Source organism: Scatophagus argus, chromosome 17 (assembly GCF_020382885.2).
Source record: "Scatophagus argus isolate fScaArg1 chromosome 17, fScaArg1.pri, whole genome shotgun sequence".
NCBI lineage: Eukaryota > Metazoa > Chordata > Actinopteri > Scatophagidae > Scatophagus > Scatophagus argus.
In genome coordinates, this window is record NC_058509.1 from 20,109,616 (window position 1) to 20,136,470 (window position 26,855).

A 26,855-nucleotide genomic window follows, 5' to 3' on the forward strand; every position below is an offset into this window, starting at 1 on the left:
CTCAGAATCTGTGAGGTGGAACATATGTTCAAGGGCCTATAACCATGGTAACTTACAGTGTACCGCATGGTTAAGATGGAAACATCACTGGAAGTCATTGCTCCAAAGGGATCCTGACATGGATGTAAGCAATGACTAATAAATAAATGATGAGCAGTAGACACTGATAATCCCCAGTCTTCAAGTGTATCATACATGAGCAACAATGTGTCTATCAAAAATAAATGGATTATCCATTTGACTGTTGAGTATTATACACTCCCTCTAGACTACTGAACTATAGAACAATTCCCTCGCTTATTAACACCTCATTACTTTGAATATTAAATTTTGATATATTACTATTTGTTTCTAAAGCCCTTTTGTACAAGCCTTGTGATATATTGTGTCACTCTCCTTGTAGCTCATCTTGTGTTACAGTAACTATTCTGGTTATGGATATGAACAGAGCTAGATTGGAAAACTGAGCTTTCTGATGATGGTTAGGATTAGTCAGGATTACCAGTGTTAGGCTCACTGAAGACAGGCAACCCAAAGGGACTAACACATTTTGTGATTCAAGCTCCTGGTGTTCCAGTCCAGCGTGAAGAAGAATCACGCCAGGTTCAGACAGGAGGCAGAAAGGCTGTGAAAGGCTGCCCCCTTCAGTTAACCAACTGGGCTGTTCAGACAGAATGTGATGGGGTTATTGATCTACAGTTGTAGTTTCAGTATCTGGTCTATTTTCTCTGTGTGCCGTGATCAGATTCTGATAAATGACCAAACATGCATCCCACGCTTGCCGACACTTATGATGTTCCTGTCTCTCTCTGCTGCTCTGGAGTTTCATACGCACACACACAAGATACAAGCAGACAGACAGACAGAGAGAGAGAGAGAGAGGTGGGGGGTGGGGTGATGATGATGATGATAAACATCTCATTGTGTGATTAGAAAAGAGAAGAGGAACAGATTGAGTTGTTGACTGGTATGGAGAAATGTGCTTCTAGTGGGAACGGCCTGGTTACTGCTTGCCCAAGAACTTCCACCTTTCTGAATCAGGCATGAAGCTGACTAACCAGAAGATAATTAGACAACAATAATGAAAGAAAGAAGCTGTCCAAGATGATCAGTAAGCACATATGCAATGCTTCAGAACTGAACAGGAGCACCTACAGTGTGAACATAGCCTGGGAGGAAGTTCAAGTTTGCTCTACATCCTCTCCTTCACCTGCAGCAGTGTGACCACAGCAGCTGCCGCTGGCCTGAGCGCCGGTCAAACAGTAAAGCCTGCATCATCGGTCCGATTTGTTACTCAGTGACGCAGGCTGATGGAGCGTATCAGTGTTGCACTCGCGCTTTTCTCCAAGCACAGTCTGTTACGTGTAGACACAGGAGCTCCTGCAATTGGCCTCCGTCTCAAAGTTGTTAGCGTTGCCTTGACAGCCTCCATACCAGAACTGGGCACAAGCATTGGCCTCGTTGTCATAGTACCACTTGACTACGTACTGTCTACAGGGTCCTGGGTCCAGAGACTGACTACATCCTTCATCTGAAAGGACAAGAAGGGTGCAGTAAGCGAATTGTGTGACTTGATGGATCAGTCATTTCAACTGCATTTCACCGCTTTAACAAGTGGCAGATCATTTGTTTAGCCTGTCGAATGCAGACATCGCAGTGGCTGAATGAATTTGTACTTTCTCAGCTATACATCCGCAAAATGAATTAAAAAATTAAAAGTTAGAATTATTCTGAATTCCATAAGTGATGTAAAAGTAATAGAAGCAATGCCACTCTATGAGAATACTATAAAAATAAACATAAAACAAAAATACTCTACATTACAAGTTGAGGTGCTATATTGAAATGAGAATACTGGAGACAGAATATACTTGCAATGTATATAAAGTGTCAAAAATAAAAGTCCTCATTATTTTGACTGTTATATGTAAAAACCATAACTGTCAGATAAAGTGAAGACAAGAAGTGACGAGCACCCTTGTGATGTGTTGCACAACCCAAGACTTCCTGTTATCTGTTTCCTATGTGGCTGTGGTACAGGAAGGAAATACACTTATCAGAAAATGAAACTGATCAATAATCTCTGGTCATTCTGCTTATTTACCTGGCACCGATGTGTCTGTCAGGGGTGGAGGAGGAGGAGGAGCACTGACCGGAGCCTGTGTGCTCATCTCCTCATACAGCCAGTCAGTTGGAGGCTGAGGTCCGACCACAGAGGTCACCCCCGGACCCTGCTGTCCCCTGCCCCCAGGAGAGCCAAACATCATGTCTGGCATCACCAGCACTTTGGTGTCAAGCAGGTTGTTGTTGGCCCGACCTGACTCATAGGGCTGTGGAGTCGGGGCTGGTAACGTTGTCACTGGGAGTTCAAGCTGGGAAGTGCAGGAGGAGAGGAGGGGTAGAGGAGGAGATCAGACCAGGCTCACTTACAGTTCAAGCTGACCGTGTTTATATTTTTGATGCAGTACTTTCTGTCTTTGATGAAGCTGCTGTCATTGTATAATAACAATATTTGTAATTTATGTGCAAGTCGCTGGGCCTCAATTATTTCCCAACTTCCAAAGCATTTAGTTTTGTGTGTTTTATCATGTTTTACCCTGATCCCCTGTTCACAATGGGCAGACTGATTTGATGCACTGTGTATGAATTTCCCAAATTACAAGGCTTTCACACAAATGGTCCGGTTGGACAACGCTCTGGCTAATTTCTTTGAACCCTTCAAGAGCAACAAAGCTTAGAATAAGGGGTTGACAACTTAATCAAAATCTTCGTTGAATTACTTAACTGACTGGTTGTTGTTAGAGAAAATGGGGCTTTTTTCACTGTCTTGGATATTGTTAGCTGAGTATTTGAGTCTCAACACTACTATTAGAATATTAAAGGAAAATATTATAGTGTAGAAACACTAAAATGGAGGTTAACAGTATTTTCATTTATTACATCTGTCTATCATAATTTCAGATGTGATAAAAATGGGCATTACTTGTATGTTGTCCTCATCTGGGAACTCTTCAAAAAGGTCATCTTCTGAAGCCTCTGGGTGGATTTCCACAGGTGGAAAGACAGTGTTTGGTATAAATGCCACTGCGTCATCCTGCTCACAAATCCAACTGAGTATTTTGCTTTCCAGAGCTGTACCAAAACAAAGAGGTAACATAATTAGGAAAATTGTAATTGAAGGTTGTACTCATCACATGAAATAGGAGGCTAGGTGAATAATAACCACATTCCGTGACACTGCTTAAATGACATGTTTAACGCAAGTCATGCACCCCCTCCACTAATATCATACTACTGAGCCAAACTACACTGACTATTTGCATATTAACAATCAGATGACCCTATTAAGAGAATGCCACTTTATGACAACATATACATTCCCTTTTCATGTCATCTTTTATAACACAGTTATTACAGTGTTATAATCTTCTTTCACTTTTGACAAAGCCACTAAACTGATCCCAGATATCTGCACTTCACAAATGAAGCTTTAACAGCTACTGATTGGAAATACTCACCTCAGTCTGAGTTTAAAGGTATAAAAATATATTTCCTAGAATGCTGCATGGTTTGTTTATCCCTTTAATCCCACCAGACACTATTTTTGCTAAGTTCCCATTCCCTTTTGAACATTTTTTTGGGATATTATACATATTTGTGGACATTTTTATGAAAAAGGCAACACAAACATTAACCTACATATGGACTGATGAACCACGAAGAACCATTCTGAGCCTATAACTGATTCAGCCTTTTCATGTGAATTTAAAGTATGTGAGTTATATTTATATATATATGAGTTATATAATTATATATATTTGGCATCTAATTCTGACTCATTACTCTCTACAAGGAAACACTAAGCTCAGCAGAGCTGAAGGTTGGGTCATCCTACAGGTGGATGCTAAGGTGCAGGAGAGCTTTCAAAATGATATGAGAATAGCAGCATCAGTGATGATAACTAGGGCATAGCACAACAGCATAGGCACAGGTATAGGTGAGCAGTGTGGCAGCAGTCTAATATATGTTGTAGTAAGAATAATACCAATACCAATAATGCCAAAATAGTGGCATTATTTGTGGTGTTTGTGGTGTTTTATCATTCCTACTTCTCTTTCTATCTGGAATAAACGTGTTTAGCACTGCAGTTTCCATTCCTCAGTGAGCCAGCAGTTTCCTTTATGATATTCCTGTTTTGTTTAGCTTGTGTTCCTTTACACTTTGGTTAATCTACAGCATGAAAGTCATGCTGCATTAGCTAACACCAATTCCTGTTTGTGTAGTAGCCAGAAAACACAGACAACTATCACTGGATTACTGTTAAGACTGACATTTGATCATTATGAGGCAGGATGACGTGAAGAGGGGGAGCATCTCTTTTTTTCTCTAAGCAAATGGGTTGATGGAAAGACCAAATTACACAGATTATAGGCATGTGTGTGATGTCTGTCTGTTCAAATTTCACTGAGTTTTAAATCTCAGTGAAATTTACAATGACCAGCAGAGCTCAATACACTGAAAAAAACACAGGCAAATAGACAAAACACAAACAAATTAGGAAAACATCATCAATTTGAAAACATATACGCAGAATTTAGGAAAAAGGCTGCAAATTGCACAATAGAGCATATTGTATAAAAGTGTTGCAAATACAGAAAAAGAAAACAAGTGTTGCCCAAGAGCTGTGGACATGCTTGTTGCTACAGTTTATGACTGTATATCATTTGTTCATGTTTTTGTTGTGCACTGACATCATGATCTACTCTGTGCATGTGCGGAAAGAACTGCTGCAGGCGACCAGCCAACTTGGTGTCCTCTGGAAACACTTCCTCTGTCTTTTTCAGAATTAGCATTGATTATCTCTGCTCTGTGTATCAGCTTGTTTCCTAAATGCAAACTGATGATGTTTTCCTTCTCCTGTGAGCATTGAGCTTTCAAAGCCATCAAACAAGTCTGGTACAAATCATCTCAGTTAGGTTTGAAGGGTCAGTATCTTGTTTGAAAGAACCAGTGCTATACTCATAAATTCTTTGATGACCATCAGCATGCTAATGCCACCAGTCATTATCTCAGGAGCTTACTTGGAAGTGTCCTGAAGTCATCTATGAGGTAGACGTGATCTTCATCAGGATCAGTGGCAATAACATTCATCTCAGCTCGGAACTCCTCATAGAGAGGGTCAGTCATGTTCATAATTCCTATAGCAAACATCTCGATTCCTTCTGCGTGGGCTTCTGTGGCTGTTTCTTCAAACTGCATGACATCACGGGGGTCGGCTTGCCCATCGGTTAAAACCACAGCCACCTTCCTCACACCGGGCCGGGAGGCCTGGAACAGCTGGTTAGCTCGATGGATGGCACTGCCTGTGAAGGTGCCCTCACCCAGGTAAGGCATGTTTCTGACAGCCGACTTGATATCATCCTGGCTGGCCTCCTGCTGCAAACTGGCAACCACAATATCCACATGGCTGTAGAGCACCACACCAATACGACTAGCTTCTTGGCTCACCGTCACCCGGTCGATAAGAGCATTCACAAAGTCCTTCACCAGCTCAAAGTTTTCTGGTCCTACACTCTCAGAGCTGTCAATCACAAACACCAGCTCTAGAGGGCTCTCTCTGCACTTAAGACCACAGCCTAGGAAGCAGATGTAAGACATAAGACATAGTTTATAATTGTAAAAAAAAAAAAAATTGAAAAAGCATAATCCTACATTATTTGTATCCGATCTGGATAATAAACTATTTTCATTCACTCAAACATGCCCCAATTGTAAAACAATACTTCGCTACACAAATATTAAATGAGTTCAGAACTTAGAGTTGAGTCTTCACTCAACTCTATGGCAAGTTTCAGTGCCTTTTTAGTGGGACCGCAGAACAATTAATTAGTTTATTGTCTCAATCTACATTTAGTACTGTGCCACTCCTGCACATCTACACTGTGTGTATATTCTGTTTTCAATATTTAATACTTATTCTGTCCTGAAATGTTGCAACACTTAAATTTCCCCTTTGGGCATCAATAAAGGATTATCTTATCTAATTCAAAACAACATCTGTTAACTAAGTAACAATTACTAATAACTGAGTATTAAACTAATGCAAAACATTATAAAATGGGCAATTTACCACAACATATTATAAAATGGGCAGTTTACCACAAAACATTATAAATGATCTAATTTACCACAGATTTCCCTTATAATCCTTATGACTTCTTCTTTCTGTGACCAGAAAAAAAGCAGATGAAAAAATTAGGTCTTAAATTTTAAAGTTAAAATTCAAAATTATTTGTGACAATCACTTTTCTCACCGTCAGTCCTGGTTCCCCCTTTTCTCCAGGTCTCCCCTATAAAATAAAACTCACATTAGGAAGCAGAATGATAACATAGTGTTGTGCTAGATTGAACAATTATATGGTGACCTTTTGATGCTCTCATCCATTTGACACCAAAATGGTATCAGCAGACATCCATAGCACATACTCAGGAAAATGGTAAAAATATACTCACTTGTTATATTTTTCTGAGAGTTGTTGTTCTAAATACATCTATCAGCCACATCTTTAAAATTACTACACCGCCCACCTAAAACATTGCAGACTAAATACACTACCAAATTCTAATTGATTGTATTCACTTCACCTGTCAGTGGTTTTAATCGTGTGGTTGCTCAGTTTATTAAACAGTAGGGGAAAAAAAAATGAAATTAATGTATTAGCATAATAATATTCACTAACAAGCCATTTTCATTAAGCTTTAAGTAAACAGTGGCAAGCCACTCTCATGGATTGACCAATAATTATATATACAATTTTAACATGTCGGCTCCATCGTTTTGATTGTGTGACAGCTGTGTGACCCAGCCCTATACAGTCACATTATTTTATGATGCCTGTAATAGTGCTGTCTTATATGTGTTGTAAATGGGGCTGTCGGTACTTCTTTGTCAAAATACGGAATTGATTTTCTCGCCAAGTATTCTATCTCACCGTTAACTACACTGTAAGGTATCTTTATAGGTCAAAATTATTTACTCCTGTACTCTTGTCACACAGTGTTGGAACCTTCCTTTACAGGGTTCATTGCATGAAATGAGGAAGGCAAGTGCCTAAAATAAGCTGTGCCCCAAAACAAATTATATCTGAAAAACAACTCATTCAAAGAGAATTGTGATCATCCCAAATCTATAAACCATGATGAAGTGCATGGGACATGCTATATTACCATTAGTCCAGTGGATCCAGGTTCCCCATAGTCTCCCTTGTCTCCCTTCTTTCCCCTGGCTCCAGGAATGCCTCTATCTCCCTGTGTGTATGTGTGTGAAACACTTTATTAGAATTAATTTGGACTCACAGTTAATATGTTGCAGGCCATGCAACCATAGGCACATGCAGTAGCTGTATTGTTTGTACCTTCTCCCCTGGAAGGCCATCCCCTGGTGCACCCCGAGGGCCCACGGGCCCCTGAAACCCAGGCTCTCCCTGAGAATAAAGATTGATGAATTGATCAGTGTGAAAAGGGTATCATCAGCATAGAGAGTGATCCAGTCCAGTCCTTGATGAGAAACATCACAGAATGATAGATCTGATGTAAGAGTGCGGGCTAATGATTCAAGAGAAGTCAGTGGTCATACTTACAGGACAAGATATTGAATCAACAGTCAGCTCCACCATAGCTGATTAAATCATCAGAAACAGATACCAAAGCCATCTTTGTAGATGATAAAGCTGGAAAAATGTGTGATCTTGGCTAACACTATAAGTCAAGTGTTTTTTACTGCCTACCTTTGGTCCTTGGATGCCGTCTCCTGGAGGGCCTGGCAAGCCCAGTGGACCAGGCTGCCCCGTAGAACCCTGGGAATACGACATATTATTATAACATAAGCTATAAAGTTAGGAAATATCAGGGAATATCATTTGATATGCACAAAGAACAGTTTTTAAGAACAAAAGAAATGGTTACTGACCTTTGGTCCATATAGTCCAATTCCTGGTGGACCTGATGGCCCCGGCACACCTGGTAAGCCTCTGTCACCCTGGCACACAAAACAGACAAAACCCAGAATAAAAATACTTTCAGGCTTTCATTCATCTTATGCAACCCACTAATTTTTTTGTTTGTTCTATTTTCTTTTTTGACTTCCAATCAATATTGCAAAAAATACTAAATACAAGTCAACTGTCTCCATTTCACTTCCAACAGTATCAACATTTATGTTTAGCAGTTACAACCTTGATTACAAAAGGTTGTCACTGTGTAAAAGGCTAAACAAAAATTACCTGCAATGATTTGCAAATCCTTTTAAACTTACATTAAGCCGAATAAATTACAAAGAAGATACTTAATGTTCCAACAGATAAGCTTTATTTTTTGCTTATTGTAAATATGGACTCATGGTGAATTTGAAGCCATTTTGCCATTAATGGTGTCTTCGCAGATGAAGTTACTCATACCATAGGCACTAACACAACTCCATACCATCACAGATGCTGACTTTTAAACTGGTTACAATCTTGATGGCCCTCTTACTCTGTAACATAGAAGATGCGGTGTCCATGGTTTCTAAAAACAATTTGAAATGTTGACTTGTCGGCACACTTTTTCACTTTGTGTTAATACATCTTAGATGAGGTTGGGCCCAGAGAAGTTGGTGGCATTTCTGGATCTTGTTGATTTATGGCTTTCACTTAGTAAGTCTTAACTTGCATTTGTAGAAACAACAATGAACTGTGTTTACAGACAATGATTTTGTGAAGTGTTTCCGAGCCTGTGCAATAATATCCTTCATACAATCATTTCAATTTCAGACTGTAAGTGTGAAGCTCGCCCAATCCTTGCTTGTGAATGACTGAGCCTTTCATACTCAATCATGATACTATCACCTGTTACCAATGAACCTGTTTACCTGTGGAAGGTTCCAAGCAGGTGTTTTTTGAACATTCCACAACGTTCCCATTCTTTTGCCCCTGTCAGAACTTGTCTGAAACATGTTGTTGCTGTCTTCAGCTGAATTTAAATCAAAAGGATTAGCAAATTATCACATTCTGTTTTATTTATATTTTACATGGTGTCTCGACTTTTTTAAGATCTGTGGCTAGTCCATATAATATTTCAAAATTCTTTGTGATAAATCAGATTTTCTCTCTGTGGTATGATGGATGGGCACTATGGTCCCCATGACCCTTAGCAAATGTCCCTGCCAGGGCTTTAATGAAGTGTGTTACCTTAGGTCCAGGTAGTCCTTTCCCTTCAGGTCCCATCTCTCCTTGCACTCCTGGTAAGCCAGGCAACCCCTAATGATGAGAGAGGTTCCTTTACAATTTTTTTATTCTTTTAATCTTTTATTTTTCTTATGGATTCAATATGAGGATGATTCCTTTGGACGCCTCAATTTGATGACAGTTTCCTCTCACCTGTGGTCCTGCGAAGCCATCTCCCTTCATTCCTGGTGGCCCCACAGGTCCAGGATTTCCTTTGTTACCCTGAAGTAGGAACAGATATGGAGAGGGACATACAAATAAAAAATGTTCTTTTATCTGTTCATTAGCATAAACAAGACTAGGTAGACGTGTCCACACTGGTTCCTTTAGCTGGTTTGGTCTCAGCTTGACTTGACGACACAGCACTGTGCAATGAAATGCAACATGTAGTACCGTTATGCATCACAAAACTGAGGAAAGAAGCTGCTCTCTAGCCTGCCATTTAGGCAGAGGATATTTCCTCACTGCATGACTAATAAAGGTCTAGCTTATCTTATCTTATCACATCTTGTATTGTATTTTTTCAGATCTTGAGGAGTCTATGGCTCTTACCAGTGATTTGAAGGTTGTGTATATTTTCATAGAATCTGAAGTTATGGAACGTAACTTCAAGCCTGTTCATTTTGGAAAGAGCAACGGCCAGTGTTGAAACAAAGCACTGGTGTAAATTCATCACTCACTTCCTTGCTCACTGTCTCTATAGATGTGCTACTCGGCTTGCGCGTTATTTTTTTTCTGAAGACAGTTTTGTCTAACCCCATCCCACTGTTCTGTGATAGGGTAGTATTACTGTAATGTGAGTGGCATGAAAGGGTCTATTTTAACTCAGAGCTCTACCGTACAGTTCTTTTGTAAACAAAACTTAAATCATGCTGGCTCCTGATTTGCTGTGGTCCAGCCAAAAATATAATGACCTTTAAGTAGGCATGTTGCAAAAAATATAATGTGAGATGTTAAAGTATTTGAAAAAGTAATTTTCATCATTGAAAATCCTCACTTTTCATTATAGCTGTTGTAACTTGATGGTGCATATTGCTACACAGGACATCAATAGACAGTTTGTGTACTGACATAATTACACATAATTGCCTTAAGAACTGAACAAGATATCAAGAACATTTGTGCCATCAGCTTGTATGATATTGCTACACAACGCACTTCATTCTTGAGGCAGGTTCTACAGAACACTGAGATGTGATATATTCATAGGGTGATTATATTCTGTGTTCATAATACCTTTGGGCCTGTGATTCCTACACCAGGTTCTCCAACAAGACCTGGTGGTCCTATAGGCCCAGGATCTCCCTGTTAAGTGAAAAACAACACTATTATTCACATTAAATACTGGTTCATGATGTAAGCAGTGTAGTTTATTTATTCATAGACTCACTCCAAATTGTGTTTTGTGTTGCAAATCAGAAGACTCCAAACATAGCTGTAGTGAACATATAAGTCATTGTTCTCAGTCAAGGCAAAGCCTATATTAACCTGCAAGTCACCAGAACAAAATTAAAGCTTTACATTGTGTTAATGCTCAAACGGACACATTTATCTAAATGGTTACATTAATTGACTTAATTATTTATTGATTATTATTATTATTGTTATTATTATTATTTATTTTATTAATTGACTTAATTTATCAATTGCAAGCATGACATTTAATGTTTTCAATTTTTTAAAAAAAAAAATTCAAATTTGTTTTTAAATGGTAATGGTAAGAGTGCCCGAGTGACCTTTACAGAAAATAATGGATTAATGGAACCATAATGGAATCTCAGGATGTTGCCTTTCTTTCATCCATTGCTTTCTTATATCCACAAACTTAGTCCAGCGTAGCCCTTATATGAATAATGGTTACTCAGTAATCTTGCTCTTAACATAATGTAATAGTTCAACATGAAATAAGGTGAGAATAAGCAGAAAAAAAATGATTTTGTTCTCATTGCTGCAACGGTGTAAAACTGTTGACAAAAGTGAAAGTGAGCACACCCAAAAGGTTAGGATTGCAGTATCACTTTACAATTACATTTTGATTTTTATCTTCACTTTCTCTTCTAAATAAAAATAGTTCTTTTGTCCGACTGTTACCTGTATATCTCTATCATTGCAATGATGTTGATGAGCAAAATGCTATTCCAAACGGCTTCCATTTACCTAATGTTTAACAACTGATGAATGCAAACTGGCAGTATAAACTCATCAGCCAGGATCTCTGTTTGAATATGGGTGTGTGTGTGTGTGTGTGTGTGTGTGTTTACTGGTTCTAGTGACCTTTTGTCCTGGTAAGCCACGCCCAGGAGATCCAGATATGCCCATCATTCCTGGACTTCCAGGTTCTCCCTAAATAAAAGGGATAAAGTAAAACATAAGTACATAAGCTCCATCTCAGAACCATGCAGGAGAATTTATATTTCTCATGTTATTTCACAGACATAAAGCAAAAACCTTTGTCTCAGGAGCTTCACTGATGCTTCCACCACTGCACAGTAATGTTTTGCATTAAAGCAACTAACTAACTAACTCTGTCCATACTAACAACATTATATTAACAGGTCCTTTGGTTTTATAAGGTTTTGTACTGTATCTATTATTTGGAAATGTTTCCTTAAAGGCACTATGGTCAGTTATTTTTTAATATTAACTATGGATCTAAAGAAGTGGTGGACAAATTATGGCCCACATATGGTCTGTTGGGCTGTTTAATCTGACCCCTAAAGTATTTACAAAATTGTTATAAAGACCGCGTTCATTTTGAAGTTTTCAAGCAATACCATGCATTTCCGTGGATTCCACTAGATGGCTCGCTCCAAACACTAACACCTAACATTTCATTTTTATCAGAGTGATTAACAGCAATTTTTTGATCACGGAGGAGTTATTGGCCATGGGGTCCATAAAGGGGACAGCAAGACATGTGAACTTGACAGTACTTATGGGAAACCTGTTATTAACACACTTTAGCTCCTGCAGGTCCAATTGGGCCTGGAGACCCTGAAAGGCCCCTTGGGCCACGGTCGCCTCTATCTCCCTGTGGAAAAACACAAACACATGACATCATGCATCTTAGCACCTCTGATACTGTACTTGAAGTGTAAGAAGGTTACCAACATCTGCGAGATCTCTGAGAGGTTAGTACAAAAATCCCGTTATGCAACTTTGCATGTGTTTGTCTAAGACAGTGAAGGCATTGTCAGTAGAGGTATGTAAATATGTACCTTTACAGCTTACATTTCTAATTAACTACTAAAGTAAATGCCAGACAGACTAAAACAATTGCATAGCACCAGGTTGAACAAAGAGCAGTTAAAATGTAAGCAGTTAAGAGAAGAGATGTGTACAATTAGATACCTAAGGTGTGGTGTGTAAGGGGATTCCATGGGGGTAGTAAGCCTTGTAAGCCTTAGTAAGCCAGGGGTAGTCTTTCATTTTTTTCAACATTTGGAGTAATTCATTTTTGCCATGCTACTCATCACTGTTTCTATCCTATGTTTCTGCTTATCTGGCTCAGTTTTTTTTTGTTTTTTTAAGACGACTCCTTTAGTGATGGAGTTTGAAGCCCATTGTCTAAGAGACTTGAACTGTATTAATGCCATTAATTATCGACTACCTTTTCTCCAGGGATGCCTTTTCCAGATGCTCCCTCTAGGCCTCGTGGACCTGGCAACCCCATCTCTCCCTAGATAAAACAGTTGAAAAACATAGGCAAATTCAAACACCTGACTGTTATAATACAAAAGTGAACAGATGACTGATAAAATATAGTTGCAGGGTAATTACAAGCAGCAGATGTCACTCTTATGAGATTTCATAAGAGGACACATTCCTACTTTCATTTTATAGACAAGAGGGTAAATGTCTTGTCAGTGTCTTCCACTTTGCTAAAACACATGGTCAATACTTCCAGAAAGTTTTCTTATGGTTTGAATAACTTTTTATGACTACTCATTTCAAATTATAGAAAATATTTAAGAATTTGTGTGTGTTCAATATCTGAACGGCACTCAATCCACACTGAACCTTGCAATTTTACAACGTGTGTACCTTTGACCTCCCGTGACTGACTCACCTTAGACCCAACAGCTCCATCTTCACCAGGAATGCCAGGTATCCCAGCAGCCCCATCAGGCCCTGGCTCCCCCTGAAAATCCACACGTGAACTACACACACTGAACATTTCTGGGTCCCAGTGTTCATTTTATTGAACATGCTTTATTCAGTTTGGTCGTCTTACCTTTGGTCCTGGCTCACCAATACCCCTCTCTCCCTGAGGTCCAGGGTCTCCAGGGAAACCCTGGTCACCCTGGGAAGCAACACAAATCAGTGGCACGATATCTTAACAATCTTAAAAGTCTGGGTACCTTTTCTTTTGATACTTTATGTACATTTTGTTGGTAATGCTTCTGTACATTTACTCGTGTAGAACATTTGATGCAGAGTGTTTACTAGAAAATACTGAAAGGTGCTAATGCTACTAACCTTTGGTCCAACTATACCCAGTCCAGGAGGTCCTCTGGGACCAGAAGGTCCAGCTGGCCCTTGGTCCCCCTAATGTCAGAAAGACAGAAGGCTATAAAATGAAGCTAGACACATAAAGAATGAATAAGCAGAGCAAATTCCTAACATTTTCATTGGCCTTGCCTTTTCTCCTTGAATGCCTGCCCCTGGAAACCCGACTAAACCTGGAAGCCCAGGGGCTCCTGTGTTTCCCTGAGGGTCAGACAGGTCATCCTTTAGACCATCACTGTACGTGTCTCAGCAGTCCTGACCATGTTTAACAGTTAACCATACCTTATCACCTTTGTACCCGATGCCTGGAGGTCCACGGCTGCCCTTGGGACCCTCATACCCCCTGTCACCCTGTTAAAAAAAAACAAAAAAAAAACACTCTGTCAGAGTTCAAATTTATATTTCTTCCCTCTTCTGCTTTAAAGCACTAATATGTCATTTTCTGATAAAAATAATTGTTTTTGAGTTAAAGATGCTTATCCTTGAACAATGCATATTGTCTTAAACAAAGGATAAATAAAATGATACAAGCTAGTTATGGAAAAGCAACTCATCCAGAAACTTACCTTGGGCCCTGGGAGACCCTCGCCTGGAAACCCTGAAGATCCTTGCATTCCTGGTGGCCCTACTGGACCCTAAACACATCAACCAGTAAAAGTTAAATGCTGAACAAACAGATATTGTATCACAGTAGTGACCATACAGTATACTGGACACATTACAGTAGTCTCTCAAGGTCAATTGTTGGAAAAAGAGCTGCACTGTCAACACCTACAGACCAGAAGAGGACCCTTTGGGCTTTCGGTGAAAGTCAGAGAAAAAATATTGAAATTATTTTCTGACTCCTATTTGTTTGTTTTTAGGTACTGAAATAATAGTAATACATTTTAGACTACTGTTAGTAAACTCAGTTTTCTTGGATTACTCTGAATGGGGAAATGAACCAATCACTGCTCATGTTTATTTGTATTAATAATGTGTACTTGTAGGCAGAGGAAGATAAATAACAGTGTTTTAACTGATATTGGTGGGTCATAAAGTCCTGTTAACAGGTGAAACTATTTGTGGTCTAAATTATGACGGCTTACTAAAGAGAAACATTTTTCAATTTTGGCCACTAGGTGGGGGTCTTACTTTGGTTTTCTGGCAGCCTTATTAAAGGGATTTAAGGGATTTGGGGAACATGGAAACATTTGGGAACATAGAACTGGCAGTTCTTTTCAAAAGTCTCTTTGCTTCATTGCTCAGTTACTGGCCAGTAATTAACAGTTAACATACTTATTGCCATATTTTATTTGATAAGTTTGATAAGATCTATTTTTAGAAATACCTTGGTTGAAGATGTTTCTGAAAATAGATGCCAACTCCAAACTCTACATCTTTTATTTATCTGCCATGAGGAAGCAGAATATCTTTGACTGCTACATGGCACAAGTTACTGGTTGTTAACTTGTAATCTGTACAGTCAGATCAGTAACTTTAATTGTAGGTTGACCTTTGAATTATTTGGTGTCGTATCTACTTTTGCATTGTTTGAGTTTATGTTAGGCACTGCAGTAACTGATACTGATAAATTGTCGCACATGTTCCTATAACCAGCAGCAGCCAAAACACATTTCAGTGGGAAGTAAAAAAAAAAAATGTTTTTGATAATTTTGTTTTGAACTCATAAGAAATATACTGTAAACCTACAGTCTGCATCTGTGGCACAGGGCTCTGGCTATCATTTTTATTTCTTTGTTTGAATGTGTACTGCCAAGCATGGTCCCATGGTCCTAGTGGAGGTCCAGGGTCCAGGACCACAGTTTAGCACTGCTACAGACACATGTAGACATGTTAGCTTTGGGTTTATAGTATGTTTTTTAATGAACACATCTGTATTTCTGTTTGCCACTAGCTAAAATTTTTTTTTAAAGATTTAACAAGTTATCTATGCATACAGAGATAATATCTGAAATAACTTCTCTTAGACATGGCACTAGTGAAAATATATTGGTGGAAAGACTTGTTATTTTAGTGTCACCCAGTTTTGTGAACTCACTGGTGTCCCTGGTTCACCCCTACCCATTGGCCCGGGAGGGCCTGGTCTTCCTTGGTTCCCCTTGTCACCCTGAAAAATAAAGTTTACAGATTAGAGATAAATGGGAAAATACAAAGGACACACATTGCATATCCTGTAGATAGAAAACCAAACCTAAATTTACCTTAGGACCAGGGAATCCAAGGCCATTGTCTCCTGGGGGGCCAGGTGCACCCCTCAGTCCTCGATCACCCTTTTAGGAAAATGAAAAAGAAACTTATAAACTTTCTCATAGCTTTAAACTGTGAAGATACTGATTTACTTAATGTATTTTAAACTTGATCGTCACAGTTCTTACTTTAGCTCCAGATGGCCCCTCTGTACCCTGATCTCCAGGTTTTCCCCTGGCTCCCTGTGAAAGGAACAAAACAGGAAACAAAAAAGTAAATACATATGATTCCATGGATGACAAATTAGAGGAATAAAAGGATTTTAATATAAAAACAATAATTGACTTTAACAGAGAGTAAACCCAAAGATAAGACAGTTCATGCAAGAGCTGTGATGTTTTTACTTTTTTTTCTTTTGCAAAAGTCAGTTCCCCATTTTTGTCACTGCCAATTCTATGGCAAGGCTGACTAACACAGCAGCAGGAACTGAACCCCTGTCCCAGTGGTGATTCATGAGGGCTTCTGCAGCTACCCTACTAAAATAGGGTTTACTGTTAGGATTCTGTCTCTGCTTTTTGCAAATGATGTAGTCCTATTGGCATTATTGAACAGTGATCTTCAGCTTGCACTGGGGCGGTTTGCAGCCGAATGGGATGAGGATCTTCACCTCCTGTGGCCACAAGCTATAGATAGTCACCAAAAGAACAAGACTGCAAACACAAGCAGGTAGAATGAATTTCCTCCACAGGGTGGCTGGGCTCAGACATAGGGTGAGGAGCTTGGTCATCCGAGAGGGGCTCAGGGTAGAGCCACTGCTCCTCTGCATCAAGAGGAGCCAGTTGAGGTGGTTTGGGCATCTGGCCAAGATGCCTCCCACATGTCTCCCCTGGGGAGGTGTTTCTGGCATGTCCATCCAGGAGCAGAACCAGGGGCAGACCCAGGACATGATGAAGGGATTACATCTCTTGCCTGGCCTGGGAACATCGCGGTATTCCCCGGGCAAGGTGGAAGTGGGCAGGAAGAGAAAACTGTTTTTTTACCTCTTTATATATTTTAAGGCTTTAAGTTGCTTTTTTATTATAATATTTCCACATTGAATCATTTAGCTGGCTTCAAGAGATTTGCTTGTGGTTTGTCAATTCTTTTTGATTTATTTTTACCTATTTTTAAAATTAATTAATAATTTTAAAACATTAAAGACGTGTAAAGCAGGCCTGTAGAACTCAGTTCTACAATTTACTTGCATCTTAAATTTGAGTGTTCCAGCAAACACAACAGTTACATTAGAACAATTACATTAGAAGAAAGTTGCTGGTGACTAGAGTAACTACTTTGTGTCCTGTAACCAAAATATTCTGCATATTATACCTTTAAAGTTATGGTAAACTAAGGTAACACTCACTGATGCCTTTTACTTATGTTATTTGTGTCAGAGCTGGGGAGGGAATTTTTATTTTCATGAAGACTCTGCTTTATCTGGTCATTTCAGAAAGAGATTATTGGAGATAAACTCTACACACATAAGTAAATAAATAAATAAATAAATGTAGCGAATGGGCCAAAATATACAAAAATTGAGAATTGAAAGGTCATTTATAACTTCAAATTGTGAAGATATAAATAAAACTGAGACTCGTTAAGGTCTGGTGGATACTACTGTGACATTCTGTGATGGTGTATACTTTGGTATAACAGGGTTCGACAGTGTGTGTAGGTAGGTGTGTAGGTTTCATGGGAACTGGAGACAGATCAGAAGGATGTAAAACCTGATGGCACTCTGACGATGGCTGCTGTTGTTCTACCGATGCTGAAGGGGGTAACAAGCATTTAAGAAGAGAGGGAATGGATAACATGTGCCCAAATCCTAATCCTCTCGGACAACGTCTGCTCAAAGACTACAACCAAACACTGCAAGCTTGGATTCCCCGCTTGGAAAGGCTACATTAGGAGAGGGATAAGACCTAATCCACAGTTCACATTCCACAAGTGCAGAGTAGGAGATGGACTCAGAGTGTGTGGCTTTCACTGCAGCACGGATTGTTTCAGCACGGATGTGGGAGGACACAGGAATCTTTCAATTTGACCACACACCCATTCAGGTATGAGGGGTATGAAATGATCTATTCTGTTTTATTAGTTAAAGCATGTCTATTTCACAGATGTACTACATGAAACTTAATTTAAAGGGAAAACATTTTAAGAAATACCCATATTCATTTTCGTTCTGAAGATAAGATCAGAAAATCTGTATCGTTCTCCTGTCACTGTGTTAAGCAGAGAGCTGGAGTGAGGATGTGGTTAGCCTAGCTTAGCATAATGACTGACAGCAAGGGGAAACAGCTATCTCGGCTCTGTCCAAAGTTCAAAATATGCCATCCCACACCTTGAAAGCTCACTAATTCACGGCGTAGTGTTTTTTTAGAGGGACCTACTTGTTGGAAATGTTTCTTGGCAAACAACCATCAGCATATGTTGAACGCTGACAAGATTTTGGGATGATGTGCGCACAACTTTGAAGGTGTTGGTAGACGTATTTTGAACTTAGGACAGAGCCAGTGCAGCTGTCTTCACATTTCAATATTTTTTCAAAAATGATTACAAAGCATCAGATCTATGTCCAGCGTAAAAGAAGACATCTGAGCTATAATTTGATCAATTTTAGTGAGAAACTGTTAAGTGATGTTCTGGAATATTAATGTACTGCCTGCTCAAAAAATGTACAACGACTATTGGTTAATGGGATTAAAAAAATTAAATATTTCACCTGCTCTCCTCTGGGGCCTCTGGGACCAGAATCTCCAACTGCACCCTAAGGGAAGACATCAATATAATATTATTATACTCACACACAGTACCTGACTACAGCAAAAAGTCATCATGGCAATTGAATAAATAAACCTACTTGTTCTCCCTTTTTACCTGGGGCACCACATTCACCCTGTTCTCCCTTAAAAACAAAACCAGATACATGTGAGTGAAGCTTAAAGCAAACATCCTTCTGACAGCAAGAGATGTCTGTAAGTATGGATTACATACAGTATGTCTAAACCACAGTCCTTAAAATCCATACAGACAGTTAACCCCTAGTTTTCATGTGTTTCATGTGAATTTGCCCATCTCTATAATATTTTCATACCTGGCATAGCAAAAATAATGTCATACATACCTTTTCCCCTTTGCTGCCAGGTCGACCCTGTGGAGAGGGAAATTTTACATCATACTGTCAAGCAATTGACTGTCCACCAACCATCACACTACTGTAACAGAAAGTCAACTAACCAATCACCAATACAATAAAACAGTTTCATGTGATGTCACTACAGAGGATTTTATAGACTAATATCAGCTATCAATCCATTATCTATCAGGGCTCATCTTGTGCAGGGTCACAGTGGGGCTGGAGCTTATACCAGCTGAGTGTGGGCGAGAAGAAAGGTACAGCCTGGACAAATATCCAGTCCATCACAGGGCTGACATATAGACAAGCAACCATTCATGCTCTCATTCACACTTACAGGCAATTTAAGGTCACCAGTTTCTCTAACCTGCTTGTCTTTTGAGAACATGCAAACTCCACACACAAAGGCCCTGGCCAGAGTTACCAAGAACCTTTTTGCTGTGAGGTTACAGTTCTAACCACTATACCATTGTGCCACCCAAGCTGGATTCAGACCATACAATTTCTATAAGTGGATTTATTTGGTAACAGATAACACTGCTGGATGATCCAGACTAGCAGAGAAACAGCTGTTGTACTACCTTTGTTGTTAAAAAAATATTACAATTGACTCTCACATGAGAAACCTTAACAGAGCTCTTATTCTGCTTACCTGTGGAAAAAAGTAGTTAATGCCGCAAAAGACTTCTTTTTTGATCAGACTGAAATGTAATGTCAAAGGTTTCTAGTGCAAAAGAGGCACAAGCTGAAACCTGAAATGACTTACATAACAATGAAATGACATAGTATGACTTATAGTACAGTGTTTTAATAGTAAACCGTTGTTTAAAGTTAATTAAAGGGTCAATAAACTCCAGCTGGAGCTCACTCCATGCTTCTAGAAACAGAACACAACAGTACACAATGCTGCACTCAGATTTGCATGACAGCTTGAAAACCTGTAACCCCTGAAAGAGACTGAAAAAAATATTTAATGTTTACCTCAAGGCCCTCCATTCCTGGACGTCCATTAATGCCAGGTTCGCCCTACAATGACCGAGCCCAGACAACACAGCACATCAGATAACACTTCATGGATTCTTTCTGTTACCAGCATTGGATTACAGAGACAATAGAGACTTACACGAGATCCCTTTGGACCTTGAACTCCATCAGACCCTGGTTCGCCTGGTTTTCCCTAGATGAAAGTAAAAGGAGATATTGTGCCGAACGAGAATATTTGGGCCCCTTTTTAGTTTGGATTCTATGTATGCATAACCCTTGTCCAACATAAACCTGGACCTCTGTGCAGCAGGTTCTCAGATCATCGCAGCCTGTGTGTTTGCTCATGTTAAATCTTCCATCCTTGACCTTTGCTTCTCCTCAGTGAAAACAGCCTTTTCGGGTGGCCCATTCACCACCTGCTACACTTGCATTGTGGGAAACAGTTCCCGCTCTTTCACGTCTCTCCCTGTAGCTCTTTGGATGAAGGCCAGGAGCACCTGCTGGAGGCCACCAGCCTGGGTGCCGAGTCTGGGAGAATCCCCTTCAGGAAAACAAGGCACTGTGGGAGGCTTACTGGGCTCTGTGTGGCTGAGGAGGAGACTGTCAACCTGAAGCCAGCAGCTGGCCAGTGAGCTGGAACAGATATAGCCCAAAAAGTCTGCAGCATATCAGAGCAGTCCAGCAGCTCATTCCCACTACCTTCATCAGAAAGTTCTAAAGGAGAATGGATCAGCTAGTCCACTTGGATAATAAGACAGATCAACTGGTCTGTCTGCCTGTCTACCACTTTGATGACAGATATACAAATATTCACATGTAATATAAACTAAATCTATATCAACATACTTTGATCCATTTTTTCAAACTGTATTGCACAATACAGTTGATTTCGAGCATAGCCAACAATTATTAGGCTCATATGTCAACACATGTCAACACATTCACCTCCTTTCATTCTATCCACTCATGAAGACCATGTGATATACAGCTGAGAGTTCCAGGAAGACTAGTGGACTGAGTTGGGACTGTTTCGTAACATGTTATAATTTTAGGTCACATCACACAGTGTTAACATTGTATTATGAAGTGGTTAAAAAGCTCACAGAAAAGAGATAAGTGGACAGTGAGTTTGAGACTTTGTGTCAAACTTCCGTTTCCAATATCAGGCATAAATATGCTTGCAGTTTTTATAGATCAGTGTATACATTTACTATTACATGTTGACTCACTTCTGATTAATGTTTATACTTTTTTTACTAACAGAATGACCAATTAAAGATACTGGGCTGGTAGCTCATTGGTTATTTGATTGGTTGTTAAAACAATGAGTAAATTTAGGTCAACAAGACGTACATAATGCTGGTACATTTAGCTTATTGTTTCAACCACTATTGCCCAGTAGTGAGACTTTAGTCACCTAGTAAAGATATTAACACTTTCTGGTCTGATTGGTTAAGAAGTAGTAGAGGATGATTTAAATGAGCATACTATAATAAACTCACCGGGCTTCCAGGGTGGCCCCTCTCCCCTCTGTCACACAGGCAGGTCTTTGGCTGTGGACACTAAAGACATTGGGAAAAATAGCACAATTCAAACAAAAGAATAAACAATCTGACCTCACAGACCTCACATGAAAATGCTGGCCTCCTCTATTTTATTTTGACAAAATGATTTTGGCTAGTCATTTTTGTCATGAGTAGCTTTGCTAGCTTGCCGAATGTATCTTTAAGTTTATTACTGTTGATTTTATCTTGAATGTGTTTCATGCACCTGCAAGAGGAGTCTCACAGGGCGACATAAAATAACACGGAAAAACATCTCGTGAGTAAATAACAACAGAAATGACACTAGTTAAGAATCTCATTGTACTTACCCCAGTTTTGACAAGTGTGCTCTGAGAGAAAAAAAAAAGACAGAGTTACAGAAAGTCCAATCCTGCAGAAATCTTAAACTCAGAAGGACATAAACACTTTAGAGATAAAGTGTCATATCCAGGTAGTTATATTTAAAGGTACCCTCACTGTGAGCAACATACTGTGTGAATTTATAATCCTACACTGCATTCATTATTTACCTACTATTTGCCTATTTTAAGGTCTATCTGACGATCAACATTTCTATTTTCTTATTATGAATGTGAGTGGATATGTGAGTGTCCACATGAGTGTAACAATAGCAGATTATACTGAAGATATCTGCAGACCATAACACAACCTTAATACAAACATGACTGACCAGTTCACCAAAGAGTTTGTCATCCAGATTGCTGTCGATGAGGCTGAGGACGTGCTGCTGTGGGGGGGCACTGGCAATGGATCGTAGTTTTGCGCCCATGGGACCTTCTCCTGGCAGGCTCGACAGCCTGATGGTGAACACCCTGATGTTGTGTTGTTTGGCCTCAGCGGCGGCTGTCACGACGCTGGGGCTGCGTGGGTGGTCCGTTCCATCTGTCATCAACAGCACCACTCTCAGGCTGCTGGAGGATGTCTCGCGGCTGAACATCTGGGTGGCGTTGGTGATGGCATATGCGGAGTAGGTGCCGTGGCCGATAAAGGTCATGGAGGCCACCCGGCTCTGGAAAACATCCAAATCCTGCCAGTCTCTGAAGTTGTGCTCCACTGACACAGCACTGCTGTACTGCAGAGCGGCCAGGCGCAACCGCAGACGCCAGCCGGCTGAGTGTAGCTGCATGAGCTTAGTGCTGAAGCGCAGGATGAACTCCTTTTGTCGTTCAAACAGCAGAGATTTGGCTTTCTCTGAACTGTCTACGATGAACATGATCTCCACCGGGCAAATGAGGGCTAAGCAGAAGGCAAAACAAAACGACCATTTAGAGGAGATTCAAGCAGTATTATAAATTTTAAAAACAACTTTTATTCAAAGAAGATGATTGTAGAATAATTTCATATACACTGTTCAACTGCTACTGCACAAAAACAATGTTAGAAGATGAAGAGACAGAGCTTACTGTTGCTCTTACTAATCTAAACTGTATCTCTCTTCATGAAGCTTGCAAATGGCACTGCAGCACTTGAACTTAAGCAAGATTATAATGAAACTGTATTAAGGGAAGTGGCGTGACAGTTAATGGAGTAATTTTTGTCCTGCGGAGCGTCAACTCTACTGTCAGTCATAGAGTTCCTGTATATAGTAATTTTAAATCCACTGAACGGATCGACTTTTTCATTTGGGTGATAAGTGAGCAGCGTATTTTTAGAGAAGGTGATACACAGCAAAGATATATTTGATGGCTATTTAAAACACTTACGCTTGGCCTCATTGATGATGATCTCATTATCATCTCTCTGGCCTTTCCTCCTTCTCTTTTGGCATCTCGTTGGGCTTGACAGGACTAAAGTGAGGATCCAAACCTTTAGGAGCCACCACATAGTCATTGTTCAGTCCAGCTGCTCACTCTGAAAATATGTAGAGGAGATTATAGCAGCGTTACTTTTAAATTACGCTTCTGTGACACTTAATAATGGATGGCATCAGTCATTTAACATCTGTCACATAGCATCACTTCACTCCGAGCAGCAAAGGCAATGGCAATGGTTTCACATCAACACAAGAGGGAGACAATACTGCAGCGATCACTCACAGATGACACAGTTGAACTCCTTCAGTACTGTATGGTGTTGGGCAGAATTAGAGGTGACACAGCTCAGTTACCTGATCCTTGTTACAGCTGAGGATACACTTTAGATTACAGCTGCTGTCTGTCATTCTCATTATTACTTCTGCCTCAACGGCTCCTTATTAAATACTACTGTTAACACTAGTGTTGGTTTTATGAATGCTTCTGATGCAGCTACAGCAAAAGCTGCCATTACTGCTAGTACTGCCCCTACTACTGCTAACATTGTCACAACTACTTTCCAGTGGTGTTTGTGATGATACTAATACTGCTCTACTGGACAAGATGATCATATACAGTGAGAGAATATAAATTTGTCCACCTTCCATGCGAGATCATTGTGAGCCTTACTGCAAATCAATGAGCCTGACTGTATGGATTTTATATGATTTTTGCATCCCTGATGAAGTACTTGATTTGTAAAGTAAGTAATTTGATGTATTAAGCAAAAACAAATATTCCTGTATGCTAACTCTGTGCAGACACGAACAGCAGCTGAGCTTTTAAATTTTATGTCACCATATGTATAGGCAATGTGATGTAAAGTTACATACAATGATAACTGATTTTTATCTACATCTTATTTCAAATTACTGCCAACTGAGTTATTCGTGTTATTTTTTTATTACTGCTCGGTAGCTGCCACTGGAGTTACAGCTCTAACTACCACTACTCCTGCTTTTGATGACACCAGTGCAGCAGCAGTACTTATATTTTTAATCATAACTATAAATGAAAAAAAAACGTGCGGCAAAAATAAACTGGTCTGCTGCAATTACACAATAATGCCACTATAATTACGACTGTAACTTCCACTACCACTACTAATCCTATTTCTACTACTACTACTGACAGTAATGATGATGATAATAATAATAATAATAACAATAATAATAATAATAATAATGATAATAGGAAATAAATTAAAAGAAGCCCACATTTCAGTGGCAGTTTAAATAAGATTTGATATGAGTCCCGTACCTGTGTGTTATAATAAAAGCTCCAGGTTAATCCATCAGTAAGCTGAACAGGCGCTGCACTGCTGTGCTCCCAGGCTGCTTTCACTACAGAGGCAGGCAGAGCTACAGCTCTTGTGTCAAACCTGCAGCGGCTCCGACGGTCACTCACATTACAAGAAATAAGGCTTCCTGGTATTCCTTCACAATAAAACTTTACTTGCAAGATAAGGGAAATAGTGATTATTTTTGTATGTGCTGATGTTGTCATTCAGTATTGGGATTTCACTGTGTAATTTAGAGTACATTTTGAACTATTATGTGCAGTTCTACATATCACTAACTCTTTTCTAAAAATGAGCAACAGATTTTTCTGCTTTTATTTTGAAGACACATGGTTCTTACAATTTGCTGCAGCTGCAGCCAATTTCTCCAATTGCTCCAATGGGGGACAAAGTGACTGGGAATGAAATAAAAATGAATTTTAATACAAACTCAAAAATAGCCATCTTTATTTTGTCATTTTAGTAAAAGTAACTGTAATTTATCATTGTCCCTTTAAATATATCTTGAATTAACTTGAGTTTTACAGCACTTGCATGTAAACTGTACTCACTTTTACAAAATGAATGATTATTATGATCCAGTAAAGGTGGGTGGGTGATTTCTAACCATCTTGGTACATTTGTGAAATTGAATGCAAAAATCTTGAAGCTAAAAGTCAAATCAATCAGGTATTTAAATCAAACTTTGTTTGGCCCTGCATTGTCTTTATGACAATCTGTCATTTATGTCATATCCTCCTACATTAATTATTGCAAATCTTTATATTTTGGTTTCACTCAGTTAATTTTTCCCTATGTCCATCTAGCTGAAAATTGTGCTGCATTAACATTGTCAGCATAGAGTAAACACAGTACTTCTGTTCTCGCCTTCCTACACCAGCTCCCTGTTACACATACAATGAATTTACAGTGTTAAATGGTCTATCCCATTCTTATAGAACTCCTGGCCACATCTCACAGTGTCAGAGACCCAAGATCTTCTGACCTCAGCTTCCCATCTGTCCCCAGTTCAAAGTGTGACTGGGACTGGCCCTTATCTATAAATGTCCCACAGCAAACAAATGTGCCATTGCACTTTGTCTTCTTTGCTTTTGTTCTGTGAAAAATATAATATAATGTATAATAAAATCCAGATAAATGCAATGGAGTGAAAATATTTGCTTTTGAAATGGATTTAAGTAGAAAGTTAAAAAAAAAAGGAAAACAAAGGCTGACATGTTAGCAGACAGTTCACTAATCCAGAGAATGGCTACTTGCTGACTTTATCTGCAGTTCGGAAATGGAAAGGTGATGTGAAAGATGATGATGAGAGTGATGACGTAGTGAGTGATGCAAAGCAAAGAAGTTGCAGGCTGTAAAGCTAAACTTGATATGAAACATAAAGTTAGCACTAATTCTCTGTGAGTTGGTCACCTTTTAATCTGCACTTAATAATTTCATTCATTATTGATATAAAAATATTGACAACAGCAGCTGTAGGAGCTTGATTTGATTAATTAACATTTTTTTTGACCTTGCTGTACTGACTCAGAAGTCATCTACCATTGCATAAAAAAAAAAAGAAAAAAACTAAAAAAACAGAACATTTAGGTAAAAGTAGGCCAGTGTCAGTGTCGTGAGACTGAAATATGGTTTATTCAGGGTGGGGATGGGGAGGAGAGGCCAGAATCAGGATATTTTAAATCTAATCTTTATGGAGTTGCATGCTGAGAATGATGAGGGGCTGAGAGAAACTGTACCTGTCAGTGTGAGAAACTTCTATTAGCTGCTCCCATAATTCACACAGACAGGCTCAGATAAGGCCTCCTGCCCAGTTCCTAACATAAATCAGCAATATGTCTGACACATGCCACTGCTCCTGCTGCAAGAGTTCCCAATCATTCAGTTAAATGTTACCTGGAGTGTTGGAGAAAACATTCCTGAATAAAAACCTATCTACATAGAGCACGTCGGTTTGCTACCGATTAGAGCAAGCTGTGTTATGAGCCGACTTCATACTCACTTATAGACTTCATTTAATTTCATTTTAGGGTCATCAGACTGTGCAATCAATATTTGTTGTTGTTAATTATG

General features: G+C 39.4%; 1 protein-coding gene across 1 annotated transcript; it reads right to left on the reverse strand.

Annotated features, from left to right (window-relative positions):
• Positions 1 to 856: 856 nt before the first annotated feature.
• Positions 857 to 24,904, reverse strand: col28a1a (collagen, type XXVIII, alpha 1a). The gene is made up of 34 exons (XM_046418548.1): positions 24,743 to 24,904; positions 23,393 to 23,540; positions 22,336 to 22,925; positions 21,627 to 21,686; positions 20,264 to 20,317; positions 20,122 to 20,166; positions 19,129 to 19,155; positions 18,865 to 18,909; positions 18,727 to 18,771; positions 16,151 to 16,204; positions 15,977 to 16,045; positions 15,814 to 15,882; positions 14,339 to 14,407; positions 14,055 to 14,123; positions 13,905 to 13,973; positions 13,743 to 13,811; positions 13,498 to 13,566; positions 13,333 to 13,404; positions 12,874 to 12,942; positions 12,223 to 12,294; positions 11,538 to 11,606; positions 10,500 to 10,568; positions 9,417 to 9,485; positions 9,228 to 9,296; positions 7,970 to 8,038; positions 7,788 to 7,856; positions 7,416 to 7,484; positions 7,228 to 7,308; positions 6,315 to 6,350; positions 6,189 to 6,225; positions 5,082 to 5,636; positions 2,984 to 3,132; positions 2,105 to 2,372; positions 857 to 1,531 (listed from the first exon to the last, which is right to left on the reverse strand). Exons 2-34 carry the CDS (start codon positions 23,517 to 23,519, stop codon positions 1,359 to 1,361), a joined length of 3,525 nt encoding a protein of 1,174 aa, XP_046274504.1. The 5' UTR covers positions 23,520 to 23,540; positions 24,743 to 24,904; the 3' UTR covers positions 857 to 1,358.
• Between the last annotated feature and the right edge of the window lie 1,951 nt (positions 24,905 to 26,855).

Bases quoted from the DNA above. Each gene is read 5' to 3' on its own strand.
- col28a1a (XM_046418548.1), bottom strand. From the start codon at position 23,519: ATGACTATGTGGTGGCTCCTAAAGGTTTGGATCCTCACTTTAGTCCTG. The intron at 19,156-20,121 runs GTAAACATTAAA...CCCTCTCCACAG, and splicing joins CAGGAATGGAGGGCCTTGAG to GGTCGACCTGGCAGCAAAGG. The intron at 13,974-14,054 runs GTATGGTTAACT...TCTGACCCTCAG, and splicing joins TCGGGTACAAAGGTGATAAG to GGAAACACAGGAGCCCCTGG.